The sequence below is a fragment of the Hylobates moloch genome, unplaced genomic scaffold, assembly GCF_009828535.3.
Source record: "Hylobates moloch isolate HMO894 unplaced genomic scaffold, HMol_V3 SCAFFOLD_20, whole genome shotgun sequence".
Classification (NCBI taxonomy): domain Eukaryota; kingdom Metazoa; phylum Chordata; class Mammalia; order Primates; family Hylobatidae; genus Hylobates; species Hylobates moloch.
The window spans coordinates 29067207-29094012 of record NW_026652295.1 but is presented as its reverse complement, the minus strand read 5'-3'; the positions used below and the strand labels follow the sequence as shown (position 1 = coordinate 29094012).

The following is a 26806-nucleotide window of genomic DNA, read 5'->3' as shown; positions in this document are numbered from 1 at the left end:
AGGTCAGGAGGTGGAGACCATCCTGGCTAACAAGGTGAAACCCCTTCTCTACTAAAAATACAAAAACTTAGCCGGGCATGGTGGCGGGTGCCTGTAATTCCAGCTACTCAGGAGACTGAAGCAGGAGAATGGCATGAACCCGGGAGGTGGAGCTTGCAGTGAGCAGAGATCGCGCCACTGCACTCCAGCTTGGGCAACAGAGCGAGACTCCATCTCAAAAAAAAAAAAAAAAAAATTAGCCGGGCGTGGTGGCACGCACCTGTAGTCCCAGCTACTCGGGAGGCTGAGGCAGGGGAATCGCTTGAATCCAGGAGGCAGAGGTTAAAGTGAGCCGAGATCACGCTACTGCATTCCAGAATGGTGACAGAGCAAGACTCCGTCTCAAAAAAAAAAAAAAAAAAAAAAGAATGAGCTCATTTTCTTTCAAATCATTTATGAAAATTCGGCCGGGCATGGTGGCTCACACCTGTAATCCCAGCACTTTGGGAGGCCGAGGCAGGTGGATCACCTGAGGTCAGGAGTTCGAGACCAACCTGACCAACATGGTGAAACCCTGTCTCTACTAAAAATACAAAAAATTAGCCGGGCATGGTGACTGATGCCTGTAATCCCAGCTACTCTGGAGGCTGAGGCAGAAGAATCGCTTGAACCCAGGAGGCGGAGGTTGCAGTGAGCTGAGATCGTGCCATTGCACTCCAGCCTGGGTGACAGCAAAACTTCATCTCAAAAAGAAAAGAAAAAAATCAAAGGAACCTGTTTTTTTTTTTTTTTAGACAAGAGTTTCACTCTTTTGCCCAGGCTGGAGTGAAATGGCACGATCTTGGCTCACTGCCCCCTGGGTTCAAGGAGTCTCCTGCCTCAGCCTCTTGAGTAGCTGGGATTGTAGGCACCTGCCACCACGCCTGGCTAATTTTTGTATTTTTAGTAGAGACAGGGTTTCACCATGTTGTCCAGGCTGGTCTCGAACTCCTGACCTCAGGTGATCCACCTGCCTTGGCCTCCCAAAGTGCTGGGATTACAGGTGTGAGTCACGGCACCCGGCCTACCTGTTCCTTTTTACTTAACGTAAAAACTTTAGATTATATAAAGAGAAGATTTTCCTTGTTTTTTGCAGGGGGAGAGAGGTTGAACATTTCATTCATTTCACTACAATGATGTTTCTTCACCAAGCCCTGCAGGCACTTTTCTCTCTAACGTTTCAGTCTGTTTTTCCTTTCTGCTTCCATTTTTTCCCTCTACAATACCCTCGTGATGTTCAACGTTCTCTTCCTGTCAATCCTTCCCCAGGTGCAATGGGTCTATCTTCAATTCAGAATCATTATCCTATTTCTTTCATTCCTACTCCTGGGCAGTAGACCTAAGGTTGAAAAATCACAAAATCCTACTATCTTAGCCCAGTACAAATTAATATTAGCATTGATTCTACACTTACTGCTGCTCAGCAAACTTTTTTTTTTTTTTGAGACGAAGTTTCGCTCTCGTTGCCCAGGCTGGAGTCCAATGGCACGATCTCCGCTCACTGCAACCTCCACCTCCCAGGTTCAAGTGATTCTCCTGCCTCAGCTTCCTGAGTAGCTGGGATTACAGATGCGTGCCACTATGCCTGGCTAATTTTTGCATTTTTAGTAGAGACGGTGTTTTGCCAAGTTGGTCAGGCTGGTCTCGAACTCCTGACCGCAGATATCAGCCTGCCGCGGCCTCCCAAAGTGCTGGAATTACAGGCATGAGGCACTGTGCCCGGCCTACTCTTCTTGATTCTCTGGCACCAAAGCTTGGGAAAAAGTGAGTCCCATCCACTGCGAGCAACATTTTCCCTTCTCTTCACATGGAAATATCTGAGTCTACATTATCTCCCTTCCATTCTTAGATGAAGAGAATCTTCTTTCCAAAGTAATATTGAGCTGTTCTCCTGGCATCTCTTTTCCTTGTCTCCCCACACCCACTATTTGCCACCTAGCAGCCAGGAGCAATTTTGTAAAAATGAAAACTGGATCAGTTTGCACTCCTGGCTAAACAGAACCAACGGCCTTCCATTGCTCAGCCTCTCCTGATCACATCCCAACCTGCTGTCAAGGCATATAAGGCCCCGTGTGTATTGGCGCGTGCTCAAGTTCTCAGCTCCAGCCATTCCTTGACCATGTCCAGCTCTTTTCAGCCTCAGGGTCTTTGCCTTCCCTGAAGGCTCTCCTTTCCTACCTTCAGGCTTTGGCTTTAATGAGGCTGAGGTGGGAGGATAACTTGAACCCAGGAGTCTGAGACCAGCCTGGGCAACAAAGCAAGACCTCTTTGCTACAAAAAAATTAAAAAATTGGCTGGGCATGTTGGTAAACACTTGTAGTCCCAGCCACTTGAGAAGCTGAGGTAGGAGGATCACTTGAGCCCAGAGGGTTGAGGCTGCAGTGAGCCATGATTGTGCTACTGCACTCCAGCCTGGGAAACAGAGGGAGACCACATCTCAAAACAACAAACACATTTCTACAATGTTTACTATGTGTACCACATATGTGCATCACTTGTAGGTAATAAGTTGTTTATAAATAAAACAATTTAATTTGGTTAATGAAATTTCCATGTGCTACCATGGAAATGTTTCCCTTTCGTGTTCCATTTCTATGCTGCTTTTTGGAGGGCATACTTTTGCCCACATTTAGGTGAGTTATTAATTCCATTAACAGCATGTATGATTGGCTACAGGGATCACAGAAGTTAAAACATATACACTGGAGGAGATAAATTTTGTGGCCAGGTGCCGTGGCTCATTCCTGTAATCCCAGCACTTTGGGGAGCCTACGAGAGAGGACTGCTTGAGGCCAGGAGTTTGGGACCAGCCTGGGCAATATAGCAAGACCTCATCTTTACAAAAAAAAAAAGAAGAGAGAGAGAGAGAGAGATGAAATTTATGCCTGTGGGGGAAAGTTATTTTGGAGTACTTAAAGTACTTTTCTCACTTATGTTTGAAGTAGTGAAATTAGTGACCAAATACTTGAAATGCAAGCTGGTATTCACTTTATAAATAACATTCCTATATATTTTATGTATCATCTCAACTAGACTAGCGAACTAAAAACTTAAAAATGCAAAAGTATAGGCCAGGTGCGGTGGCTCATGCCTGTAATCCCAGCACTTTGGGAGGCCAAAGTGGGCAGATCACCTGAGGTCAAGAGTTTGAGACCAGACTGGCCAACATGGCAAAACCCGATCTCTACTAAAAGTACAAACTTAGCCGGGCGTGGTGGCACATGCCTGTAATCTCAGCTACTTGGGAGGGTGAGACAGGAGAATCACTTGAACCCAGGAGGCAGAGGTTGCAGTGAGCCAAGATCACGCCACAGCACTCCAGCCTGGCAACAGAGCAAGACTCCATCTCAAAAAAAAAAAAAAATTATAATATGAAATACATATCACAAAAGCAACAGAATTTAAGGCACTTTACGTATTATTACACATTGAATCCCCTAATAACCCTGTGAAGTAGGTACTACCAACTTCATTTTACAGATGAGAAAAGAGGTATCAAGAGGCTAATGGCTTGTCCAAGGTCACTGCCAAGACCCTGACTTTTCCCCCTCAAATTCCATAAGAGGCATGTTTCTTGATGTCTTTTGTTTTGTTTTGTTTGAGACAGAGTCTCGCTCTGTTGCCCAGGCTGGAGTGCGGTGGCGCAACCTCGGCTCACTGCAACCACTGCCTCCCGAGTTCAAGTGATTCTCCTGCCTCAGCCTCCTGAGTAGCTGGGACTACAGGCGTGCACCACCACGCTCGGCTAATTTTTTTGTATTTTTAGTGGAGATGGGGTTTCAACATGTTGGTCAGGGTGTTCTCGAACTCCTGACCTCATGATCTGCCTGCCTCCCAAAGTGCTGGGATTACAGGCATGAGCCACCATGCCCGGCCTCCTTATTTCTAATTTAGAGTGTTCCCTGACTATGCAGCTATCTCCACACCAAAACTTCACTTCCTGTATGAAGCTTGTACTTGAGGTCCAGTATTATATATTCACTTGGCTGGAAAACAATTTCCCCAAATTAAATGTCCAAACATTAAATCTTAGCCACACAGCTCTCCATATTCCCTCTGCAACTGGATACATCTCCTATCACTCCCTTCTCCCCAACCACCACATCTGCTCTTTCCATCTGCCCTTTTCTTTCCATCCCTATATCCCCTAGCTAGTTTAGGATTCAGTTACCCCATTCCCGTAACAAAAGTTATGTATGGGCTTCACCCTGCAGGTTTCTACAGCACGCCTTGCACATCACCACCTAATACCACTACCCACCATTTGCATTTTACTTTCCAAACTCATCTCCTCAGTCTAACTCTTAAGAAAAATGGCCACAGCAGCTATCATCCATTAACTCCCAGGCAGCTTGTTCTTCCCCGCAAGCCTTAGATCTGCTCTTTTCCTACTTCTGAAAAACGGCTCCCTGGTCCCTGATTATTATTATTATTATTTTTTTTTTGAGACGGAGTCTCGCTCTGTCACCCAGGCTGGAGTGCAGTGGCGCAATCTTGGCTCACTGCAAGCTCCGCCTCCCGGGTTCACGCCATTCTCCTGCCTCAGCCTCTCCGAGTAGCTGGGACTACAGGCGCCCGCCACCACGCCCGGCTAATTTTTTGTATTTTTAGTAGAGACGGGGTTTCACCGTGGTCTCGATCTCCTGACCTCGTGATCCGCCTGCCTCGGCCTCCCAAAGTGCTGGGATTACAAGCGTGAGCCACCGCGCCCGGCCTGGTCCCTGATTATTCAAATCATTATTTTTCAAGATCTACCCTCAAGTGACCCTGTCAAATAATCAAGCCCTGGATAACCTGTCCCTTTTTTTGAGTATGTGGCAACTTAGAATCTAGAGTACTACATATTAGACAATTGATCAAATTATCTATTCATGCTTACTTTTAAGTCTTCTCTAACCAGACTATTAATGAAGGCAGATCTTGTCTCTTCCCGTCTTATATACCCCACAGTACTGTACATTTTGGCTAGATGATTTAATAATTTTTGAGAGGATCAATACCCTGGTCCCTGGCCACAGGGCAGAGCACCTCCTCATTCATGAGATTAACTTGGACAATGAGACCCAAATTCTGGCTAGGCGTCGTGGCTCACGTCTATAATCCCAGCACTTTGGGAGGTCGAGGTAGGAAGACTGCCTGAGGTCAGGAGTTCAGGACCAGCCTTAAGCAACATAGCAAGACACTGTCTCTACTAAAAATTAAAAAATAAATAAATAAATTAGTTGAGTGTGGTGGCACATGCCTGTAGTCCCAGCTACTCAGGAGGCTGAGATGGAAGGACTGCTTGAGCACAGGAGGTTGACGGTACAGTGCACTCTAGCCTGGGCAACACAGCAAGACCCTGTCTCAGAAAAAAGAAAAAAAAAATTGGGCACAGTGGCTTACCCCTATAATCCCAGCACTTTGGGAGGCCAAGGTAGGTGAATTACTTGAGGTCAAGAGTTCGAGACCAGCCTGACCAACATGGTAAAACCCTGTCTCTATTAAAAACACAAAAATTAGCTGGGCCTGGTGGTATGTGCCTGTAATCCCAGCTACTCGGGAGGCTGAGGTAGGAAAACTGCTTGAACTCGGGAGGTGGAGGCTGCAGTGAGCCAAGATCATGCCACTGCACTCTAGCCTGAGTGAAAGGGCAAGATTATGTCAAAAAAAAAAAAAAAAGGAAAGAGACCCATGTTCCAAGACGGAAGGTATGAATCACTTTGCTTTTTCCTTGCATGAAGGGTTGAGGGAAAGGAATCCTATGATCCTTAAACAGCAAACGCTGTCAGCAAGACTGCAAACAAGATCCATTTAGTGGGGAAGAGGGGACTATTAAAAGCTGCTAGAAAACTGAATAAAGCAAATCAAGACTGAGAACAGTTCCAACTCCCATCAATCTCCAAACAGTGACAGGTCGGCAGCAACTCCTTTCCTTTATTTCTTCCCCTTGTAAAGGGAAATTCAAGTTCAGTAGCATTCCTTTCCTGCCCCAAGTCCTCAACCAGACAAGAGGCTGCAGGCACCAAATCTTGGGCTGGATAATGGCAAAGGCCTCAGAAGCTCACCTCCAGCTCTGAGCTTCAACAGCTGTTTGTACCAGTGAGTCAGCATTAAATCCACCAGAAAAGAACAGCACCACCCAAAGACCAGGGGGCAGCTGGGGTGAAGCTGTAGCGTAAACCAGAGGCAGGCTTCTGAGTGATGAGAGTCTTGAGACAATAGGCCACATAAACTTGGCTGGATGGAACCTCACGATAAGGTGGTCACCTCTTGTTTGTTTAGGGGGTGCCAAAGATAAGGCCAGCTCAGTTATATGAAGAAAAGCAGAACAAACAAGTCTTTCAGAGAAATGGATCCTGGTCACATCAAGGTCACACTCCACCTTCATGTGCCTGAGTGGTTGCCAGGTCAGCTGCAGGCCAGAGGCAGTCTTCAGAGGAGAAGGGGAGACCACAGGGGACTTCTAGGCCACACAAGTATGTCTCTCAGGAGATTTCTGGGAAGGAAAGCTCACTCTCGGGGCCGGCTGACCATGACTTCACCCAGGGCCTCCAACACCTCCCGCTTGTAGTCTTCAAAGTCACCATCGATTTGGCTAACACTCTGCTCCTCCACCACCCACAGCTGGCAGTTGGTTTCTGTGATGAGTCGGGCATCATGGCTGACGACGATCACAGCTTTGAAGAAAGATAGCAAGAACAGAGGGCAGGAAGAAAGGAGGAAGAGGGGAATCAGAACATGAAATAAGGGAGTCCTAGGCCCTTCTGTAGTGAAGGACACTACAGCTTGGTCCCCATGGAGCAGGGAGGAGGGCACACTCTCAGCTGACTTACCACCCTTGTATTCATTGATGGCCTCCCCCAGAGCATCAATAGATTCTATGTCCAGGTTATTGGTTGGCTCATCCTACAGAGGAGGAATTCCATGACTGAACACTGCAACTCCCATCTTCCATTACTGTTACCCTTATCCCTCTTCCCACAGCCCAGCTCACTCACCAAGATGAGGACATCGGGTTCCCGACAGGCCAGCTCAGCAAACACAACTCGCGCCTTCTGACCACCTGTAGCAAAGAAAGGGGAGGGCTGTCACACCTTCTAGCACCTCACATTCTGAAGGCAAACCCTCAAGATGTGCTAGTTTGTGAGCTGAGGCTCCCTCATTCTCGGTTCCTCTAGGTACAGTTTGTAGACATGAATGATAAGGTGAAGGGCACCCTCCCTGGCCCCTGCAGTGGTACCAGAGAGTTTGCAGATCTGGATGGTGTGGGCGTGACTCTCCAGGCCGAAGCGGCCCAGGCACTTGCGGGCATCCTGGTAGGGCAGGTTGAAGCCCCGCTGCAGGTACTCAGTGGGCGTCTCCTCCATGCGTAGCTGCTCTGCGTACTGCTGGTTGAAGAAGCCAATTTTCTGCCCGAGAAGAGAGGGAGGTGGTCGGTTAAAGTCACACTTCCTCCATCAGATTATCATTCCCTAAATCCCAATGCCAACTTACCAGCCGGTGGTTCTTTCTCATTTCCCCGTGGGTCTGCAAGGGAAGAGAAAGTAGTTAAGAGGAGGGCAAGGGAAAAAGGTGCTGCAGCTCCATACATCAACTTTTTTTTTTCTGAGACGGACTCTCGCTCTGTCCCCCAGGCTGGAGTGCAGTGGCATGATCTCGGCTCACTGCAAGCTCCACCTCCCGAGTTCACGCCATTCTCCTGCCTCAGCCTCCCCAGTAGCTGGGACTACAGGCGCCTGCCACCACACCCGGCTAATTTTTTGTATTTTTAGTAGAGACGGGGTTTCACCATGTTAGCCAGGATGGTCTCGATCTCCTGACCTCGTCCATACACCAACTTTTCTGAAGGAGAGACAAACACCAGAAATGGGCCAGGGACAAGTATGCATAAGAAAAGGAATAGGGGCTGGGCACGGTGGCTCACGCCTGTAATCCCAGCACTTTGGGAGGCCAAGGAGGGCAGGTCAGGAGGCACTTGAGGTCAGGAGTTCGAGACCAGGCTGGCCAACATTGTGAAACCTTGTCTCTACTAAAAATACAATAATTAGCTGGGCATAGTGGGACATGCCTATAATCCCAGCTACTCAGGAGGCTGAGGCACAAGAATGGTTTTAACCCAGGAGGTGGAAGTTGCTGAGATCGCACCACTGCACTCCACCCTCGGGGACAGGGCAAGACTTTGTCTCAAAAAAGAAAAGGAACAGGGATGTTCCCCTAATATGACAAAGGCATGGTGAGCAAAGTAGAAGAGTTAAGGGGCAAAAGGGGAGTTAAGCAAAATAGAGGGAGAACAGGGACAAGCAGGAGGGACTAACCACAGCCAAAGAACACCTGCTCTCCATACAGCGAGACTCACGACTGGTACATCGTAGGGGCCTCATGTGGCAAGTTTAGTGTTTTGGGGAGGATCTAATAACACCTTTCTAAAGATCTAATCTCTGGATATGAGAAAATGGCCTCTCAACACTGCTGGAGGGAGCCGAAATGGCTACAAACTTTCTAACACACTAGATGGCAATATATTAGAAAAGTTCAAGTAAAATGGTAGACTTGGCTGGGCGCAGTGGCTCATGCCTGTAATCCCAGCACTTTGGGAGGCTAAGGCAGGCAGATCATGAGGTCAGGAGATCGAGACCATCCTGGCTAACACGGTGAAACCCTGTCTCCACTAAAAATACAAAAAATTAGCTGGGGGTGGTAGCACGCGCCTGTTGTCCCAGCTACTCAGGAGGCTGAGGCACGAGAATCGCGTGAACCCGGGAGACGGAGGTTGCAGTGAGCCGAGATTGTGCCACTGCACTCCAGCCTGGGTGACAGAGTGAGACTGTCTCAAAAAAAAAAAAAAAAAAAAGGTAGACTCATACGAAATAAGTAATTGCATAGAAAAATGCTTGATATATTTGGAAAAATCCAGCTACAAAAGAACTCATATGACAGCCTAATTTTGTTAAAAATTATATGCACATTTGCAAAGAAAAACGGAGAAAGATATCCACTAAAACATTAATACTGGTTATCTCAGCTGGGCGTGGTGGCTCACGCCTGTAATCCCAGCACTTTGGGAGGCTGAGGTGGGCGGATCACAAGGTCAGGAATTCGAGACCAGCCTGACCAACATGGTGAAACCCCGTCTCTACTAAAAATGCAAAAATTAGCTGGGCATGGTGGCGCGTACCTATAATCCCAGCTATTCAGGAGGCTGAGGCAGGAGAATATCTTGAACCTGGGAGGTGGAGGTTGCAGTGGGCCAAGATCGCACCGCTGCACTCCAGCCTGGGCGACAGTGAGACTCCGTCTCAAAACAAAACAATAACAACAAAAAAAAACTGGTTATCTCCAGATTTTTCTCTTGACTTACGCATTTTTTTTTTGAGACAGAGTCTCACTCTGTCACTTAGGCTGGAGTCCAGTGGCGCGACCTCGGCTAACTGGAACCTCTGCCCCCTGGACTCCAGCAATTCTCCTACCTCAGCCTCCTGAGTAGCTGGGACTACAGTCGTGCACCACCATACCCAGCTAATTTTTGTATTTTTAGTAGAGATGGGATTTCACCATGTTGCTCAGGCTGGTCTTTTTTTTTTTTTTTTTTTTTTGACGGAGCTTTGCTCGTTGCCCAGGCTGGAGTGCAATAGCGCAATCTTGGCTCACTGCAACCTCTGCCTCCTGGGTTCAAGTGATTCTCCTGCCTCAGCCTCCCAAATAGCTGGGATTACAGGCATGCGCAACCACGCCCGGCTAATTTTATATTTTTAGTAGAGATGGGGTTTCTCCATGTTGATCTCGAACTCCCGACCTCAGGTGATCTGCCCGCCTCGGCTTCCTAAAGTGTTGGGATTACAGGTGTGAGCCACTGCACCGGGCTCAGGCTGGTTTTTAACTCCTAAGCTCAAGTGATCTGCCCACCTCAGCCTCCCCCAAAGAGTTGGGATTATAGGCGTGAGCCACCACGCCAGGCCAATTTTTTTTTTTTTTTTTTGAGATGGAGTCTCGCTCTGTTGCCCAGGCTGGAGTGCAATGGTGCAATCTCAGCTCACTGCAACTCCCACCTCCCAGGTTCCAGCAATTCTGCCTCAGCTTCCTGAGTAGCTGGGATGTAGGTGCGTGCCACCACACACGGCTAAGTTTTGTATTTTTAGTAGAGGCGGGGTTCACTATGTTGGCTAGACTGGTCTGGAACTCTTGACCTCAGGTGATCCCTGTGGGGATTACATGAGTGAGCCACTGTGCCCGGCCCATTTATGCAATTTTTAATCGTTCTATAAAAGACATGTATTTCTTGTATAACCAAAACACGTGGGTGTGCCCCCCAGTTCTATCTTAATTCTCTTAGCTCTCCTCCATGATCTAAGCTCTTTCCTCCTCTACTGCCCCTCTTAGGGAAATGAATCATCTATGATGAGTTCTGTATTTAACTCTACATTCTCGAGAGGCTCCCTGATTCCAGCTTCTGGCAAAAGCAGCTGTGTCTTCACATTTCTCATGCTCTCTCTTCTTGGCTCCAGGACTCACCGGTGTCAGCTTGCCAGTCAGCAGCAGGAGTAGCGTACTCTTCCCCACACCATTAGGGCCCACAATGCAAACTGCAAGATGGAAGACAGGTGGTCAAAGAGGTCCCCAGAGACTCTCCCTGTGGCTCCTGCTACACATCCCTGAGCCAACCCCGCCAACTCACTCCTTGAATCCATGTCGATGCCAAAATCCAAGTTCTTAAAGAGTGGTTTCTGTCCCTCGTAGCCGAATGTCACACCTGAAGGCCAGGAAAAGAAGCAATTTATATTCTTTTCAGTCCCTGCAAAGTCCCTCTCATGTGCTGGCCTTGGAAAACAGGAGCAATTTCAGCCTTGGTGGAGAATTTGGGGTGCACATACATGCTTCTGGTGCTTCCTGTGGAGGAGCAGAGGTCCACAGCACTCACCATGCAGACCCAGCACGGGAGGGCTGAGTGGTGGGGGGTCTGGAAAAGTGAAGCGCACAGTGTACTCCTTAGGGCGCTTCAGGAGCTCAGGGGCCTCCTGGGATTCCTCATCTTGGTTTTTCCGTCGGCATTTCTGCTGCTTCCGAGTCAGGGCTTCCTTCGTTTGTTTTTCCTGGAGAGAAAGAGGAAAAAAGAGAAATCTGAGCCCTGCACAGCAGTCCTTGAAATGCAGGCCAGCGTTCCAGAGTCTCCTTCTTCCTCCACTGTAAGGAGAGAAGAGTGGCCCCCAGCCCAGAAGTCCCTCAGGTGCTCACCGCCTGCTTGGTGGACTTCCCGCCTGCCTTCAGCTCCTTCAGCTTTTTCTCTTGCTTCTCATACTGTTTCAGCAGTTCTTTCTGCTTCTGCTGGTACATCTTTTTGAAGGTCACTGGGGCAGAAGAGGGGACTGGGCATCAATGGTTGCTCCTCTCCCCAGCAAAGGGACAACCAGGGACTGGTGGTGACGGGGTAGGCATCACTGTCTGGAATTCTGACAGGATTCAGTTTATCTAAATAGGCCCTCCCACTCAGGCCTCTTTTCGAGGTTCTATCTCTTCCCTGCATCCACACACAATCCTACTTACTGTAATTGCCCCTATAGTAGTGGAGCCGCTGGGCATCGAGGTGGATGATATCAGTGCAGACATCATCCAAGAAGCCCTGGTCATGGGAGACGATCAGCAAGGTCTTCCGCCAGCCCTGGAGGTAGCTGGGTTTCAGAGAACAGGGTGTAAGTGTCACAGTGGTCAAGTGAGAGAGAAGTCAGGGGAAGCAGGCAGACAACGGGGGCTGGGAGGGAAAGGGGGGTCTGAATAGAGCTGTCACAGGCACAGTAGAGAAGGGCTAAAGGAAAACAGGGCAGGGAGGGAAGGGGAAGAAAGTGCAGAATGGGAACCAATGATGCAAAGGCCGTAACGCACTTATTGAGCCAGATGACAGCGTTGAGGTCCAGGTGGTTGGTGGGCTCATCCAGCATCAGCAGTGTGGGCTCCATGAACAGTGCCCTAGAGGGTGGGTAGCAGAGGGCAGGGTCAGGGAGAGAAAGATCCTTGCTCAGACAACGCCAGAGAAAACTCAGGGAGATAGAGCCTGAGACCATGAACGCTCCTTCCCAAGCTCTCCTCAGAGAAGTTCTTGGGCAGGATACGGTTTAATTTTTTTTGAGACAGGGTCTCGCCCTGTTGCCCAGGCTGTCATGCAGTGGCACAATCAGGGCTCACTGTAGCCTAAATCTCCCAGGTCCAAGTGATACTTCTACTTCAGCCTCCAGAGTAGCTGTGACCACAGCGTGAGCCACCATATCCAGCTAATCTTTAAATTTTTTGTAGAGACAGGGTCTCCCTATGTTGCCCACGCTAGGATATGTTTTTTTCCCCCTTTTGTGAAGATAGAGTCTCGCTATATTGCCCAGGCTGGTCTCAAACTCCTGGGTTCAAGATAATCCTCCTGTCTCTGCCTTCCAAAGTGCTGGGATTACAGGCATGACCCATTGTGCCCAGGTGCAGGGTATGTTGATGAGAACTCACCAAGTAGGGAGAGAAATAGAGAAAAACCCTGAGTTCTCACAACACAGATAGTAAGAGGGAGAGGTAAGCCTAGAGCCTCCCTATTGGCCTTGGAAGAATGAGAAAGGAAAGAGGGAAAGGGCCCTGGTGGTCTGAGGCTGGAAGGGAGGGCAGTGAGGTGAATGGCCCACCTGGCCAGGGAGACACGCATGCGCCAGCCCCCTGAGAACTTCTGTGTGGGTCGATTCTGCATTTCAGGGTCAAAGCCCAGGCCAGCCAGGATCCGCCGTGCTTTGGCCTCTGCAGCTGCCGCCCCAGTGGCCCGCAATTCTTCATACACCTGGGAGGAGGGAGAAGAGGACACATGTCTGAGGGTCCCAGGAACCCCCGAGTCTTAGCCTGTGTCCCCTGCGCCATCTCCTCTACCTTCTCTAGCCTCTCAGCAGCTGTGTCATCCCCTTGTTCCAGCTGTCCCTGAAGCCGCCGCTCCTCTTCCAGCAGCTTCAATCGCTTGGTGTCAGCTCGAAGAACAGCCTGGACTGCTGGTGTCTCATCTGCTACCACCTCTGGGAGGCAGAGGGAGAACAGTCAGGCAGCCTCAAGAGCCAAAAGTCTCATCCTTCTTTCCCTTCAATTACATTTCTGTTTTGCCTGACCCTGCCCAGCTCTTTGTACTTGTTCCAAATAAAACACTCTCAAGTTCCTCATTGACCCTCCCCTCCTTTCCTTAGCATCCCTTTCCCGGTCTCCAGTCTCCCTCCACATCCCTTCCAACTCCATAGCCACAGTTTCTTCTATTCTTGGCTGGCTTTTCTACCCAACTGCCCACCCCACCAAGCCCCTTTTCTCCCCACTGGCCTCACCCTGCTCACACAGCAACACATCAATGTTGGGAGGGATGCTCAGGGCTCGGTTGGCAATGTGCTTGAGGAGCGTGGTCTTGCCCTTGCTGGGGAATAAAAGCTATTAGGACCTGGCCACCACTGAGAAATCTCTTCTTTTCCCTCCAGGCCCTTTTTTGCCTCCAGCTCCCTCCTCTTCTCACCCATTGGGCCCCACCAGCCCGTAGCGGCGGCCGGCTACAATGTACAGGTCTGCGTTGACGAACAGCTCCTTGCCATGAGCAGAGATGCTGAACTTCTCCAGCTGCAGCCATCAGGAAAGAGGTGGCAGAGGGAAGGGATGATCACATGAAAATTCTCCCTTTGGGACAGGAGCGGCCACTTTCTCCCTGCAGGGAAGCCTCTGACAAACCGCTACCTCCAGCATAATCCCCTTCCTCTCCCCACAGCCGGTCCCCGCCCTGTTCACTGCCTGTAATGGGAGCCCCACGCATCCTCAGCTAGTCTAGTCTGTCCCACACTATTTTCTGCCAAGGGTGGACCCCACTTCTACTGGTTTTTCTATCTTCTTGCTCAAGTTGGCAGAACCTAAGGTGTGGAAAATGCCTCCAATCTTTCTTCCCACTGAACTAACCCATTCACACACCACAGCCACTCAGGGAAGATGAGAGAACTGGCTCTTCCCTAGGTAAGTGGACTGGAAGGGGCCCCTGGAGACCTTACCTTGATGTCAGATGCATTTTCTAACATGGCTTGGCGGGAGGACATCTCTGCCTGGGACACGGAGAAGTCATTTTCAGCTGCATTGGCTGCTTTTAATGAAGCCACTTGGCGCTCATACTCCATCTGAGAAGGTAGGAAAAACTACATTTGAAGCCACAGTCTACCGGTTTCCCATCACCATGAAACAGCCCATGCTGGCTGGGCATGCTGGCTCACGCCTGTAATCCCAGCACTCTGGGAGGCTGAGGCAAGTGGATCTCTTGAGCTCAGGAGTTTGAGACCAGCCTGGCCAACATGCTAAAATACTGTCTCTACAAAAAATACAAAAATTAGCCAGGCATGGTGGTGCCACCCATAGTCTCAGCTATTCGGGAGGCTGAGGTGGGAGGATCACTTGAGCCTGGTAGGTTGAGGCTGCAGTGAACAGAGATCACGTCATTGCACTCCAGCCTGAGCAACAGTGTGAGACCCTGTCTCAAAAAACAAACAAAAAACCCCAAAGTGAAACAGCCCATGTCATCAGACACTGAGATAAGGCTCACAGAACACAATTATTTTCTTACTCCGATTGTTTTACTTGGAGTAGCCCCCAAAGCTTTCCTTCGTGTCCCCAATCGCATGTCTCCTAGTTTAAGTATTTAAAAATACCACTAAGAACCAAGGTCTTACCTGTTTTTTCAGCTTTTTCTTCTCCTTTTTGCTAAGGTGAGCATAGGGATCATCTGCCTTAGACTCTCCTCCTTCCTCCTCCTCTTCTTCCCCTTCTCCTTCTTCCTCTGAACCCTGTGAGAACCCGGGGATGGTCAAAACTAGGGACTCCTGGCTGGGCGCGGTGGCTCATGCCTGTAATCCCAGCACTTTGGGAAGCCAAGGCGGGCAGATCCCGAGGTCAGGAGATCAAGACCAGCCTGGCTAACATGGTGAAACCCCATCTCTACTAAAAATACAAAAAATTAGCCGGACGTGGCGGCGGGAACCTGTAGTCCCAGCTACTCGGGAGGCTGAGGCAGGAGAATGGTGTGAACCTGGGAGGAGGAGCTTGCAGTGAGCCGAGATTGTGCCATTGCACTCCAGCCTGGGTGACAGAGGAAGACTCCGTCTCAAAAAAAAAAAAAAAACACTAGGGACTCCTTCTAGAACTCAGATTTCATATCATCTGCCCCCTGTCCCTGCCCCAGTTCCACAGCCAGCTCTTTCATTCACTACTCAGAGTCCTAAAATATCTTGGGATCCTCTCTCATTCTCATACCCAGCCCCTGGTCTCCCTGAGGTCCTTTATCAATTTCTGCTACCAGGAATGGTACAAGACAAATGGTATGAATGTGTATTTATGAAATGTGACAACACATATGTCCCTATAAATGTAACTCCCAATACAATGTAACTGAAGGTGGAGTAAATGGATTTCAAGAGTTTCATTTGTATAAAATGAGTTTCTGTGGTTTCCTTGTTAACATGCAAAGAAAAGATCAGGTAGCAGCTGTCCGGGCATGGTGGCTCATGTCTGTAATCCCAGCACTTTGGGAGGCCAAGATGGACAGATCATAAGGTCAGGAGATCAAGACCATCCTGGCTAACATGGTAAAATCCTGTCTCTACTAAAAACACAAAAAATCAGCCGGTCATGGTGGCACATGCCTGTAGTCCCAGCTACTTGGGAGGCTGAGGCAGAAGAATTGCTTGAACCCGGGAGGCAGAGGTTGCAGTGATCTGAGATTGCGCCTGGGCAATAGAGTGAGACCCCATCTCAAAAAAAAAAAAAAGATCAGGAAGCTCCAGCGCAGTCAGAGGAATCAAGCAGAATCACAGAATTAGGAAGTGCCAGACGCATAGGGACCCTAGAGATCTCCAGACTCCTCCTTCTATCACACAAAGGAGACAAGTGAGACCCAAGGGGATGGGAAGATGTATTCAAGGTCACAGAGCCAGTGAAGGCACAGCCAGGACCCAGATCATCTGAGATAAATTCCAGGCCCTTTCCTCACTGGATTAGGTGTTGCAAACTGCAGCCCATGGGCCAAGGCTGACCTGACACTTGTTTTTATATAGCTCCTGAACTTTATAAAAATAATTTTTGTATTTTCAAAGAGTTGTTAGAAAAAAAAAAAGGAATATGTGATAGAGATTGTATGTGGCCTGCAAAGCCAAAAACATTTACTATATGGCCCTTTATAGAAAAAGTTTGCTGGCTGGGCATGGTGGCTTACACCTGTAATCCCAGCATTTTGGGAGGCTGAGGCAGGAGGACTGCTTCAGCCCAGAAGTTCAAGACCAGCCTGAGCAACATAGTGAGACCTCGTCTCTCTACTAAAAATAAAGAAATTAGCCAGGGGTAGTGGTGCACACTTGTAGTCCCAGCTATTCAGGAGGCTGAGACAGGAGAATCTGTTGAGCCCAGGAGGTTGAGGCTTCAGTGAGCCGTGTTCACACCACTGCACTCCAGCCTGAGTGACAGAGTAAGATCCTGTGTAAACAAAAACAAAAACGAAACCACCACCCCCACCACTCTCCCCAAAAAAAAGAAAAGAAAAAAGGTTTGTTGGGATAATAACTATATCCTCAGATCCTGACTCTCCCATAAGGACCCTGGAAGCCCTAGTCCCTCATTCCACCTTCCCCCAACACCAAATACACACCTGCTCTGCCTTCTTGGCCTTCTCCTTCCCTTGTTTGGGAGGCTCCTTTTCCTTTATTATTTCTTCTTCTTTATCCTCTTCTTCATTGTCTAGAGCAGCGAATTTATTTTGAGGCTAATAGGGAAAAGACAGGTCTGATGAAATGCTTTAATTACTGGGCCCCAATACCTCCTCCTGCTAGTTACTCTCTCACCTTAGCCTTCCCTTTTGACTTCTCTTCCTTTCCCTTTTTGCCCTTGAGTGCAGGCTGCTGTTCCTCAGATACGGCCTGGAGGAGACACACATACACATTACACACATACATACAAATTATTGTGCTACTTTGCTGTGTAATAAGCATTTCTAGAGAGTCTACTGTGTTAACCATACACATGCTCCTCCATTTACAATCAGGTTGCATCCCGATAAACCCACCAGAAACTTAAATAAAAATGATAGTTCTTGGCCGGGTGTGGTGGCTCACACCTGTAATCCCAGCACTTTGGGAGGCCAAGGCAGGTGGATCACAAGGTCAAGAGATCGAGACCATCCTGGTCAACATGGTGAAATCCTGTCTCTACTAAAAATACAAAAATTAGCTGGGCATGGTGGTGCGTGCCTGTAATCTCAGCTACTCAGGAAGCTGAGGCAGGAGAACTGCTTGAACCCGGGAGGCGGAGGTTGCAGTGAGCCAGGATTACGCCACTGCACTCCAGCCTGGCAACAGAGTGAGACTCCGTCTCAAAAAAAAAAAAAAAAAGTTCCAACTTATGATGCGTTTATCTGGACATAACCCCATCATGAATTGAGGAGTACCCTAAATGAGTATGACTTTCACACCATCATAAAGTAGAAAAATCGTACGCCAAAGCAGAAGTTGGAGACCATCTATATTGAGTGCTGCTGACGAAAAATGAGACCCAGAAAAACCCTACCCTCCAGCTTCAGACTAGATAGCAAAGAGATAACTAGGGAACATCAGCAAGGCTAAGGATTATAAGTCAGGCACGTGCACCACTAGAGTGGGTGGCACTAGCACTGGAGGCTTTCTCGAGAGCTCAAATGGACATGTACTAAGATGCACATGCAGAAGAGTCACAAGTAGAAGAGCAAGGACCTGGGGCTTTGTTTCAGGTTCTGTACTTAAAGCAACAGAATCACTGTAGATTTCTGAGTGGTAAAAAGGGCATTTTTTTTTTTTTTTTGAGACGGAGTCTTGCTCTGCTGTCCAGGCTGGAGTGCAGTGCCTCAATCTCAGCTCACTGCAAATTCCACCTCCCAAGTTCAAGTGATTCTCCTGCCTCAGCCTTCCAAGTAGCTGGGATTACAGGCGCATGCCACCACGCCTGGCTGATTTTTATATTTTTAGTAGAGATGAGGTTTCGCCATGTTGGTCAGGCTGGTCTCGATCTCTTGACCTCGTGATTCGCCCACCTCGGCCTCCCAAAGTGCTGGGATTACAGGCGTGACCCACTGTGCCCGCCTGGGCATGTATTCTAAAAAGATGATTTTAACAGTATAAGTAAGACAGACCGAGAAGAGCTAGTTTAAAAGCAGGAAATTACTCCACCATGGCCAGAAGGTGCTAAATGGAGTGAGAGTGACTGATCGAGCCACCACTGTCACCTTATTGATCCGATTCTTCTCTGGCTTGGCAGGCTTAGGAGGATGTTTTTCTTCCTCCTCCTCTTCCTCACTCTGATCCTGAATCAGGGCTGCAAAAACATTACCACCCTAGAGAATGAAAGGGCCACAGAAGTCAGTAGGATGGTCAAGGTTGCATCCTTGGAGTCTCTGTTTACCACACAGATGGCTTACCTTGGTTTTCTTCCCTCCGCGGGGTTTTGGGGCAGGTACTGAAATGACAAGGGGAGAACATGAGATAGGAAAGAATTACGATGTCTGGCCCCCCAATTGAATCCAACTTGAAGATCAAGGTATGAGGTATCACTCTCCAGGACTCATGGATTCCAGGTACCCATTCCCCCTCAGGTCATTTACCTTCATCCTCCTCATCACTGGCTGGCACTGAGAGCTTCTTAAGACGCTCCATGAGCTCTTTCTCTTCTCCATCATCATCCACATCCTTCTTCCGCCTGCCTTTTCGGGTATCTCGCTTCTTTTTTTGCTGCTGAGAGCAAAAGAACAGTGAGAAAACGAAGCCCAGGCCCCTGCCATATTTCTGCCTCACAGAGGGTTCCCCAATCAGCTGAATGGAGCAACATGGGCTGGAAAGGGTTTGGTGGAGCCCAGATGCCTCCCAGGATTGGCGGGCCCTGTGGCACTTGTACCTGCTGTTGCTGTTGCTGTTGCTGCTGCTGCTGCTGCTGCTGCTCCTTCTCCTTGAGCACTTTCTCTTCTTCCCCAGCCTGTTTATCTTCTACTGCCAGCTCTTCAAAGAACTATAAAGGGAGTTAAGATACAGGTAAACATGTTTCCAAGAGCAATCCAATCAAGCTGTGCTCTGCCACACATGGGCCCACTGGCCCTCCACTCCACCCTCACCTTACCTCCTGTCTCTCTCTCTCTTTTTTGTTTTTGTGGAGAATGGAGTGTGCAGGTCTCAAACTCCTGGGCTTAAGCTATCCTCCCACCTCTGCCTCCCTAAGTGCTGGGATTACAGGCGTAGGCCACCGTGCCCAGCCTATCTCCTCTCTTGACAAGATCTTTTCTCCTCCCTTGGACCTCCCACCTCCTTCACATGGCTATTTATTTAGCTTGGAAACATCCATAGTCATTTCTTATCCTCAACCATCATTTTCTCACCGTTTTTTTGATCTTCTTGTCCTTCTTCCCTTTCTTCACCACTTTGTCTAGAAAGTTAAGCGGACATCGTGAATGCTTATCTACAAATTCCAAAGCAGCCTGATCTCCCCTGCAAAGATCTCTGTAGCCTCTATCCTATTTTATTATTTTTCTAGCTTAACTATCACTTCCTAAATATTTGTACTGTCTCACAACTCCTGCAGAAATAATCATCCCCATCTCTATTCACTCATCCAGTAAGTATTTATTTACTAAACAGCTACCATGTGTCAGATATTGTGCTAGCGTAGGGGATTATAGCAATGAACAAGACAACTGTGGTCTCCTCTGGAGCTTGCAGGCTACAGGAAGAGAGATTTTTAAATAGGTAATTCCAGGTGTACTGAAGGTTCCAAAAGAAAAGGAAAAGCCTACTTGGTGGTGGGGGAGAGGCTGGCTTCATCTCTGGTGGCGGCCTCTCTAAAAAGATGGCATTTAAGCTAATAACTGAAGTAATGAAGAGTATGAGAAGTTAGTCAGACACATCGTGTAATTCCAGTGCTGTGCACAGGCCCAGCTGTGAGAAAGCACACACACTGAAAGACAGGGAAAGGTTTGGTATGGCTAAGCTTACAGACTGAGGGGAGAATGGTGCAAGGTAAGGCTGGAGTGAGGGCCTTGTAGTAAGGTTAAGGAGTGGGGACTTTATTGGTATGATCACTTTCACACTTTAAAGTTTCACTCTGGCTTCAGAGTACAGCAAATGGGAGGGAATAAGCATAGTGGGAAATCTGTTGGGGAGGCTGTCAGAGTAGTCTGGGTGGTGGTGACAAAGGGACAGAAAAAAGAATTCATAGGATGGGGCTAGAGGTGGGGAATAAAGAGCACCCGGCCGGGCGCGGTGGCTCATGCCTGTAATCCCAGCACTTTGTGAGGCCAAGGCAGGCGGATCACTTGAGGTCAGGAGTCCAAGACTAGTCTAGTGAACATGGTGAAACCCAGACTCTACTAAAAATACAAAAAATTAGCCGGGCATAGTGGCGGGCGCCTGTAATCCCAGCTACTCAGGAGGCTGAGACAGGAGAATTGCTTGAACCCAGGAGGCGGAGGTTGCAGTGAGCTGAGATTGCGCTATTGCACTGCAGCCTGGGTGACAGAGCAAGGCTCTGTCTCAGGAAAAAAAAAAAAAAAAAAAAAAAAAAAAAAAAAAAAAAAAAAAAAAAAGAGCACTCAGAGATGACTCCTATGTTTTTAGCTGGCAAAATTAGCCGGGCTAAGTGGTACCATTTATTAATTAAGGAGGCAGTGGAAGAGAAGGTCTTATAGAAAGGAAGAAGATATTATAAATTCAATTTGGGAGATATGTGTATATACACACGTATACAACACCCACACACCCTCCTTTTTTTTTTTTTTTTTTTAAGAGACAGGGTCTTGCTCTGTCACCCAGGCTGGAATGCAGTGGCATGATCATAACTCACTGTAACCTTAAATTCCTAGGCTCAGGTGATCTTCACGCTTTAGCCTCTTGAGTAGCTAGGACTACAGGCAAGCGCCACCATGCCTGGCTAATTAAAAAATAATAATAATTTTTAGAGAGGAGGTCTCACTATGTTGCCCAGGCTAATCCTGAACCTCTGGCCTCAAGCAATCCTCCTGCCTCAGCCTCCCAAACTGTTGGAATTACAGGCCTGAGCCACTGTGCCTGGCCAGGGGGACACGTTATTTGTAAAACCTACAGGTCATGTAAATAGAGTTATCTGGTAAGCAAATGAACACCTGGGTCTATGCCTTACTTGTCCTGCTTGAATATTATAGCACACATCACATTGTGTCATATTTACCTGTCTGTGTGCTTTCATTCTAGAGAGTAACCTGAGAGACTGTTTAGCCTGTATTCCCAGTAAAGCCAAAACAGATTCAACAGATTCTAGCTCTCCCCCTCTGTCCATCCTTGTTTCCCTGAAGGTAGAGGACCATATCCAACTTCCTCCCCTACTGGAGGCAGCCAGCAGCCTCATGATTTCCCTTCAGGCTTAGGCCTATTTATTATCTTCTCTTCTAAAATATCCCTTCCATCCACTGCTATCTAATTCTACCCGTAAGCATTTCAGTATTTAACATTACAAAAAAAAAAAAATTGGACGGGTGCGGTGGCTCACACCTGTAATCTCAGCACATTGGGAGGCCAAGGTGGGTGAATCACGAGGTCAGGAGATTGAGACCAGCTTGGACAACATGGGGAAACCCCATCTCTACTAAAAATACAAAAATTCGCTGGGTGTGGTAGAGCACGCATGTAGTCCCAGCTACTTGGGAGACTAAGGCAGGAGAATCGCTTGAACCTGGGAGGTAGAGGTTGCAGTGAGCCAAGATCGCGCCACTGCACTCCAGCCTGGGTGACAGAGCTAGACTCTGTCTCAAAAAAAAAAAAAGTCAATGGTATCCACCATCTATTACATTAAAATATTCTCAGACTAGAATTCCATGTATTCCAAAGTAATCATTTATTCAGGAAAGTTTTATGGTGCATCTACTTTTCCAAAAAACTAGAGGTAACAAGAGACAATCCCAATAATTAAAGGCTTCACAGACTAAAACAGCCCTACCCTATCTTTTCTGTTTCCCTACCCACACCTGTGGTCTCGATACTGGCTTCTTTCTGATCCTTTATGAAGTCCCAGGCATGCTCATGTCTGTCTTTGCTTAATCTGCATCCTCCATCCAGAACACATTTCAAAATTTGGGGCCCTTCTCCTCCCCAAAAAAACAAACCACAAAAAACAAACAAACAAAAAAATTAAAGAAAAAAATCTGAGCCCAGTATTGGGTGACTAGTGTGAGAGTTGAAAAGTTGTGCAGGATTAATAATAAAAGGCTTTATATGCTATTCCAAGGAGTTTAATCCTAAAGGCATTAGGAGGAAGGATCTACTGAAGTACCTAAGAAGGAAAAACATGATCAGCTCACCTTATCAACACAGACGACTGACTCATCCCAGACACTAATTTCTCCCCAAGGACTAACACAGCCATACCATCTCTCCTTGCTTTAAATCTCTTTTGTGGCCAAGCGCAGTGGCTCACGCCTGTAATCCCAACATTTTGGGGACCAAGGTGGGAGGACTGGTTGAGGCCAGAGGTTCAAGATTAGCCTGGGCAACATAGCAAGACCTCATCTCTCCAGAAAACAAAAAACAAAAACAAACAAAAAATAAGCCAGGCATGGCGGTGTGTGCCTGTAGTCCCAGCTACATGGGAGGATGGCTTAAGCCTGTGATTGAGGCTGCAGTGAGCTGAGATCACACCACTGCACTCCAGCCTGGAGTAAGGCTCCATCACAAACAAACAAACAAACAAACAAACAAAAAAACCCACCAAAACCAAAAAAATCTTTTGTACTTTAATCACTCTTATCCACCTGATCATAGGGACAGGAAAAGCCTCTGAACAGGTTCATTGTGAGAAAGTATAATCCCCAAGGAACTGAAAAAGATTAAGTGTGGCTAGGCAGGGCGAGGTGGCTCACACCTGTAATCCCAACACTTTGGGAGGCCGAGGCGGGAGGATCACAAGGTCAGGAGATGAGACTATCCTGGCTAACATGGTGAAACCCCATCTCTACTAAAAATACACAAAATTAGCCGGGCGTGGTGGCGGCCACCTGTAGTCCCAGCTACTCAGGAGGCTGAGGCAGCAGAATGGCGTGAACCCGGGAAGCCGAGCTTGCAGTGAGCCTAGATGGTGCCACTGCACTCCAGCCTGGGCGACAGAGCAAGACTCTGTCTCAAAAAAAAAAAAAAAAGATTAAGTGTGGCTAGAGATACACTGTGTCTTCTCTCCTTTTGTATGTGGCTTAAGCTGCTCCTTCAAAGCAAAAAAGAAAGCCTTCTTTACCCTTATACCCCTCTCCCCCATTACTGTTTTGTATTCTTGTCCTCATTGGATCTCAAAATTGAAATTCACACAAGCTTCACTTTCTCTTCTCCCATACCTTTCAAACATACTGCAATCTGGTATCATCTCCAAATGAACACTACTTCTGCCAAAGTTGCCACTGATCCCTTAGCTCCTCAAACCACTAAGTATTTTTTGGTCCTTATTTTGCCTGACTTCTTTGCAGCATTCCATGCTGCCTACCTCCACACCTTTTTTATTCTCTTCTATCATTATTTAATTTCTGGGATCTTGCTCACTCCTGGTTTGCCTCCAGTTTCTCTGGCTGTTTGCCTTTCTCAGTCTCATCTCTTCAGCCTCTTTCCCTACCTGCTTCCTGCAATTGCTGAAGTTCTTTAGCGTTCCCACCTTTCACCTTCTTTTTGGTTCAATCTGCAAACACTCTCTAGGGGACTCTTCCACATCCAGCACTTCAACTATACTTGCCTGTGTCTTTACTCCTAGTCTAGTTGTCTCTCCACAGTGACTAAACAAACTCTCTTCTTGCCATTTCCTTTTTGGAATTCCTCAGAAACGCCTAACTCAGCATTCAAATGTTGACCTTATCTCTTTCCACTTACTCTCCTGCCCATTACTGCTTTCAGTTAATAGTCTACTAGTCACTGGGTTACTTAAGTGTCATCCTTAATTCTCCCCTCATTTCATCAGTTCTCAGTTCCGATCAATGCTGCCTCCTTAGTAACTCTTTATTCTTCAGGCCTTGGCTTATCCCCTTACCACTTCTCACCTAGATCATGGCCAGAGCCCCCTAAATGGTCTCCCTGCCTCCATCTTGACCAATTCAAGGCCATTCTCCATTGCCCAGTGCTACAGGGTGAACTGGTCATAATCATTCCTTATGCACTTCAGTGGGCCTTCCTTCTTAATGTCTTTAGGATTAAACTCCTCGAAATGGCATCTAAAGCCTTTCATTATCTGTCTCCTGAGCATCCTTCTGACTTCATCACACTAGTCACCAGGCTCTAGTGGGACCAGTCAGGCTTGCCTACATCTCTACCTTTCCACAAACTTCCTTGGCTTGGAATGCGCTTCCCTTTGCTAATTCACGATGATCTTTCAAGAATAAGCTCAGGGGAGCAGGTGTAGTGGCTCACGCCTGTAATCCCAGCAATTTTGGAGGCTAAGGCAGGAGAATCACTTGAGCCCAGGAGTTTGAGACCAGCCTGGGCAACATAGCCAGATCCTATGACTACAAAAAATTTAAAAATAAGGTGTGGTGGTGCATGCCAGTAGTCTCAACTACTTGGGAGACTGAGATGGGAAGATCCCTTAAACCCAGGAGGTGGAGGCTGCAGTGAGCCATGTTCATGCCACTGCACTCCAGCCTCGGTGATGGAGCTAGACTGTGCCTCAAAAAAAAAAAAAAGTACTCAGCTATTACATATTCTTGGGAGGCTTTGCTGACACTCCCTTACCTGTCTCTCTTCTACAGTCCCATAGCATTCTTAAGCACGTTCATCATACTCTGACAACCAGTGTGTCTGGTTAATGCTCTGACCCTTCACTATACTGGGTTGTCCCTTGAGGAAAAGTTTTATCTTTTATCTCTACATTCCCACTTCCTCCACACAGTACCTACTATACAGTAGGCATCCAATAAGTGCTTTTAAAATTAGTTACTGTGTACCTACTGTAGTTAGTTGTGTCAATTTATCTCCCCCTTAAAACTGACTTCAACCCTGGAAGGATATCTTCATGTTTTTTTCCTTCCCCTCTCAAAGCACAGTATATAGAGTGCTTAATTAAAAACAGGCGCTTAGCAAACTTTCGCTGCTTTTTAAGTAAACCTTAACCCTCATTCCAATATCAAAAATCTACACTCTTGCTCCAGTTGAGTGAGAGGTGTGTCTTAAGAAAGAAACCATGAAGCAGTCACCCTCTCTTGAGAAACAAGTGGGATCACAGGCTCCCAAGGTGTGTGTATGCGCGCGCAGAGAGGGAACGGGGAGGTCGAGGCAGGGCTCATATATTCCTGGTGGAATACAGTGTGTGGTGGGGCGGATGTCCACATTTTTTAAGCAAGGTTTTCCCATTTCTCTCCATCTGTCCCTTGGTGCCATATGCTCTTTCTTTTCTCTTGCCCAGTCTCGCTTAGGTCACGTGCGACATCTGGATCTCTTTCCTTTAACCCCGATTCCAAACCCACCACTGTCCGGCAAACTCCTCCCGGGCCCACGGCACGCATGCGCAGTAACCCCCGCAGGGGCCCGGTCAGTCTCGTGCCCCATGACCCTCTCCTAAAACACGCGCAGTCTCCTCTCTCTTCCCCTTCTGCTCCTGTTTCTTCCTTGCCTACCAGCCTCACCTGATGGGCTCGTGCTCTCTCCGTCCCCGATCCACTGGGGCTCCGGCGGCTGCTGCTTGGGCGCCTTCGGCATCGCGGTGGCAGTTACAGCTACTGTGGCAGCGCCCGGTGCTATTTCCGCTTCCGGCGGCGGGGAACCCGGCGCGGCCAACCCCGCCCCCGGGCTGAGCACGTGCGAGCTTCGCCGTCATCTCGGGGGCGTGGCCCTGATTCAGAGGAGGCGTGGTCTGCAATGACGGGGCGGGGCCGGCGTCCGCTTGGTCCAGTCGCGTCCACATGGCGTTTACTACGGTATGGGAAGCCTGACGCCGTGACCTCCCGACGCCGCGAGACTCAAGGAATGAACATGATAATTTCCTACTAGTATGAAGGAGTTGAGGCATACTGGATTTTTTTGTTGTTTTTTGTTTTTTAAAAAAGCATATTCTAGTTTCTATCTGTAACTCTCGTTTCTAGCTCTGCCACCGCGATGCCGAAGGCGCCCAAGCAGCAGCTGCCGGAGCCCGAGTGGATCGGGGACGGAGAGAACACGAGCCCATCAGGTGAGGCTGGTAGGCAAGGAAGAGACAAGAGAGGAAGGGGACGAGAGAGGAGACTGCGCGTGTTTTAGGAGAGGGTCATGGGGCGCGAGACTGGGTCATGGGCAGAAAAGACAGCGCAGACCAATGACTAAGGGAGAGGTCTAATCGGTCCAGTGATCGGTCCAGTGTTGAAATGTGTCACAAAATCCCGAAGTGTACAATTGTAAACAGGGAACTGGAGCCCAACATGCAGAAGTCATGGTGCAGTGGAGCTTCGGTTCATTTATTTTTTTTGGTAACAGCTTTACTGAGATATAATTGACATATAATAAACTGTACACAAAATAAAATGGCACCCAAAATAAACTGCAAAGTATCACTTAAATAAGTTTTGACATGCATAAACCCAGTAAACTATCACCACAATCAAGACTTTGGTTCACTTCTAACTCTACCACTTAATATGGGAGCTTGAGCAAGGTGCTCCTGTAGTTCTGTCAGCTCTCAAACCACTACAATCATGCTTTTGTTGCCACCAGTGTCTGAATTCACACTTGCCAAAGTCAACAGATCTGGGGCCATCCTACTCACTCTCCCATCAATGTTTGATAGACTTGGTCACTCCCTCCCTCCTTCCTTT

The 26806-nt window shown here is 48.0% G+C and overlaps 1 protein-coding gene across 2 annotated transcripts; it reads right to left on the bottom strand.

The window, feature by feature from the left end:
* Nucleotides 1–5907: 5907 nt before the first annotated feature.
* ABCF1 (ATP binding cassette subfamily F member 1) lies at nt 5908–25779 on the bottom strand. Of its 2 annotated transcripts, none has more exons than XM_032140932.2 (25): nt 25646–25779; nt 19406–19452; nt 18931–19041; nt 18641–18770; nt 18458–18495; nt 18266–18373; nt 16854–16928; nt 16661–16774; nt 14694–14807; nt 14025–14147; nt 13505–13605; nt 13323–13408; nt 12886–13025; nt 12651–12799; nt 11875–11958; nt 11539–11663; nt 11230–11342; nt 10916–11087; nt 10673–10747; nt 10510–10580; nt 7495–7527; nt 7241–7409; nt 6999–7063; nt 6834–6906; nt 5908–6677 (listed from the first exon to the last, which is right to left on the bottom strand). In XM_032140932.2, the coding sequence occupies exons 1-25, from the start codon at nt 25716–25718 to the stop codon at nt 6511–6513; spliced, it is 2556 nt and encodes an 851-aa protein (XP_031996823.1). In that variant the 5' UTR covers nt 25719–25779; the 3' UTR covers nt 5908–6510. The 2 variants fall into 2 exon arrangements, with proteins under 2 accessions (XP_031996823.1, XP_031996824.1); XM_032140933.2 differs by having other exon boundaries at nt 18641–18767.
* Nucleotides 25780–26806: the final 1027 nt, after the last annotated feature.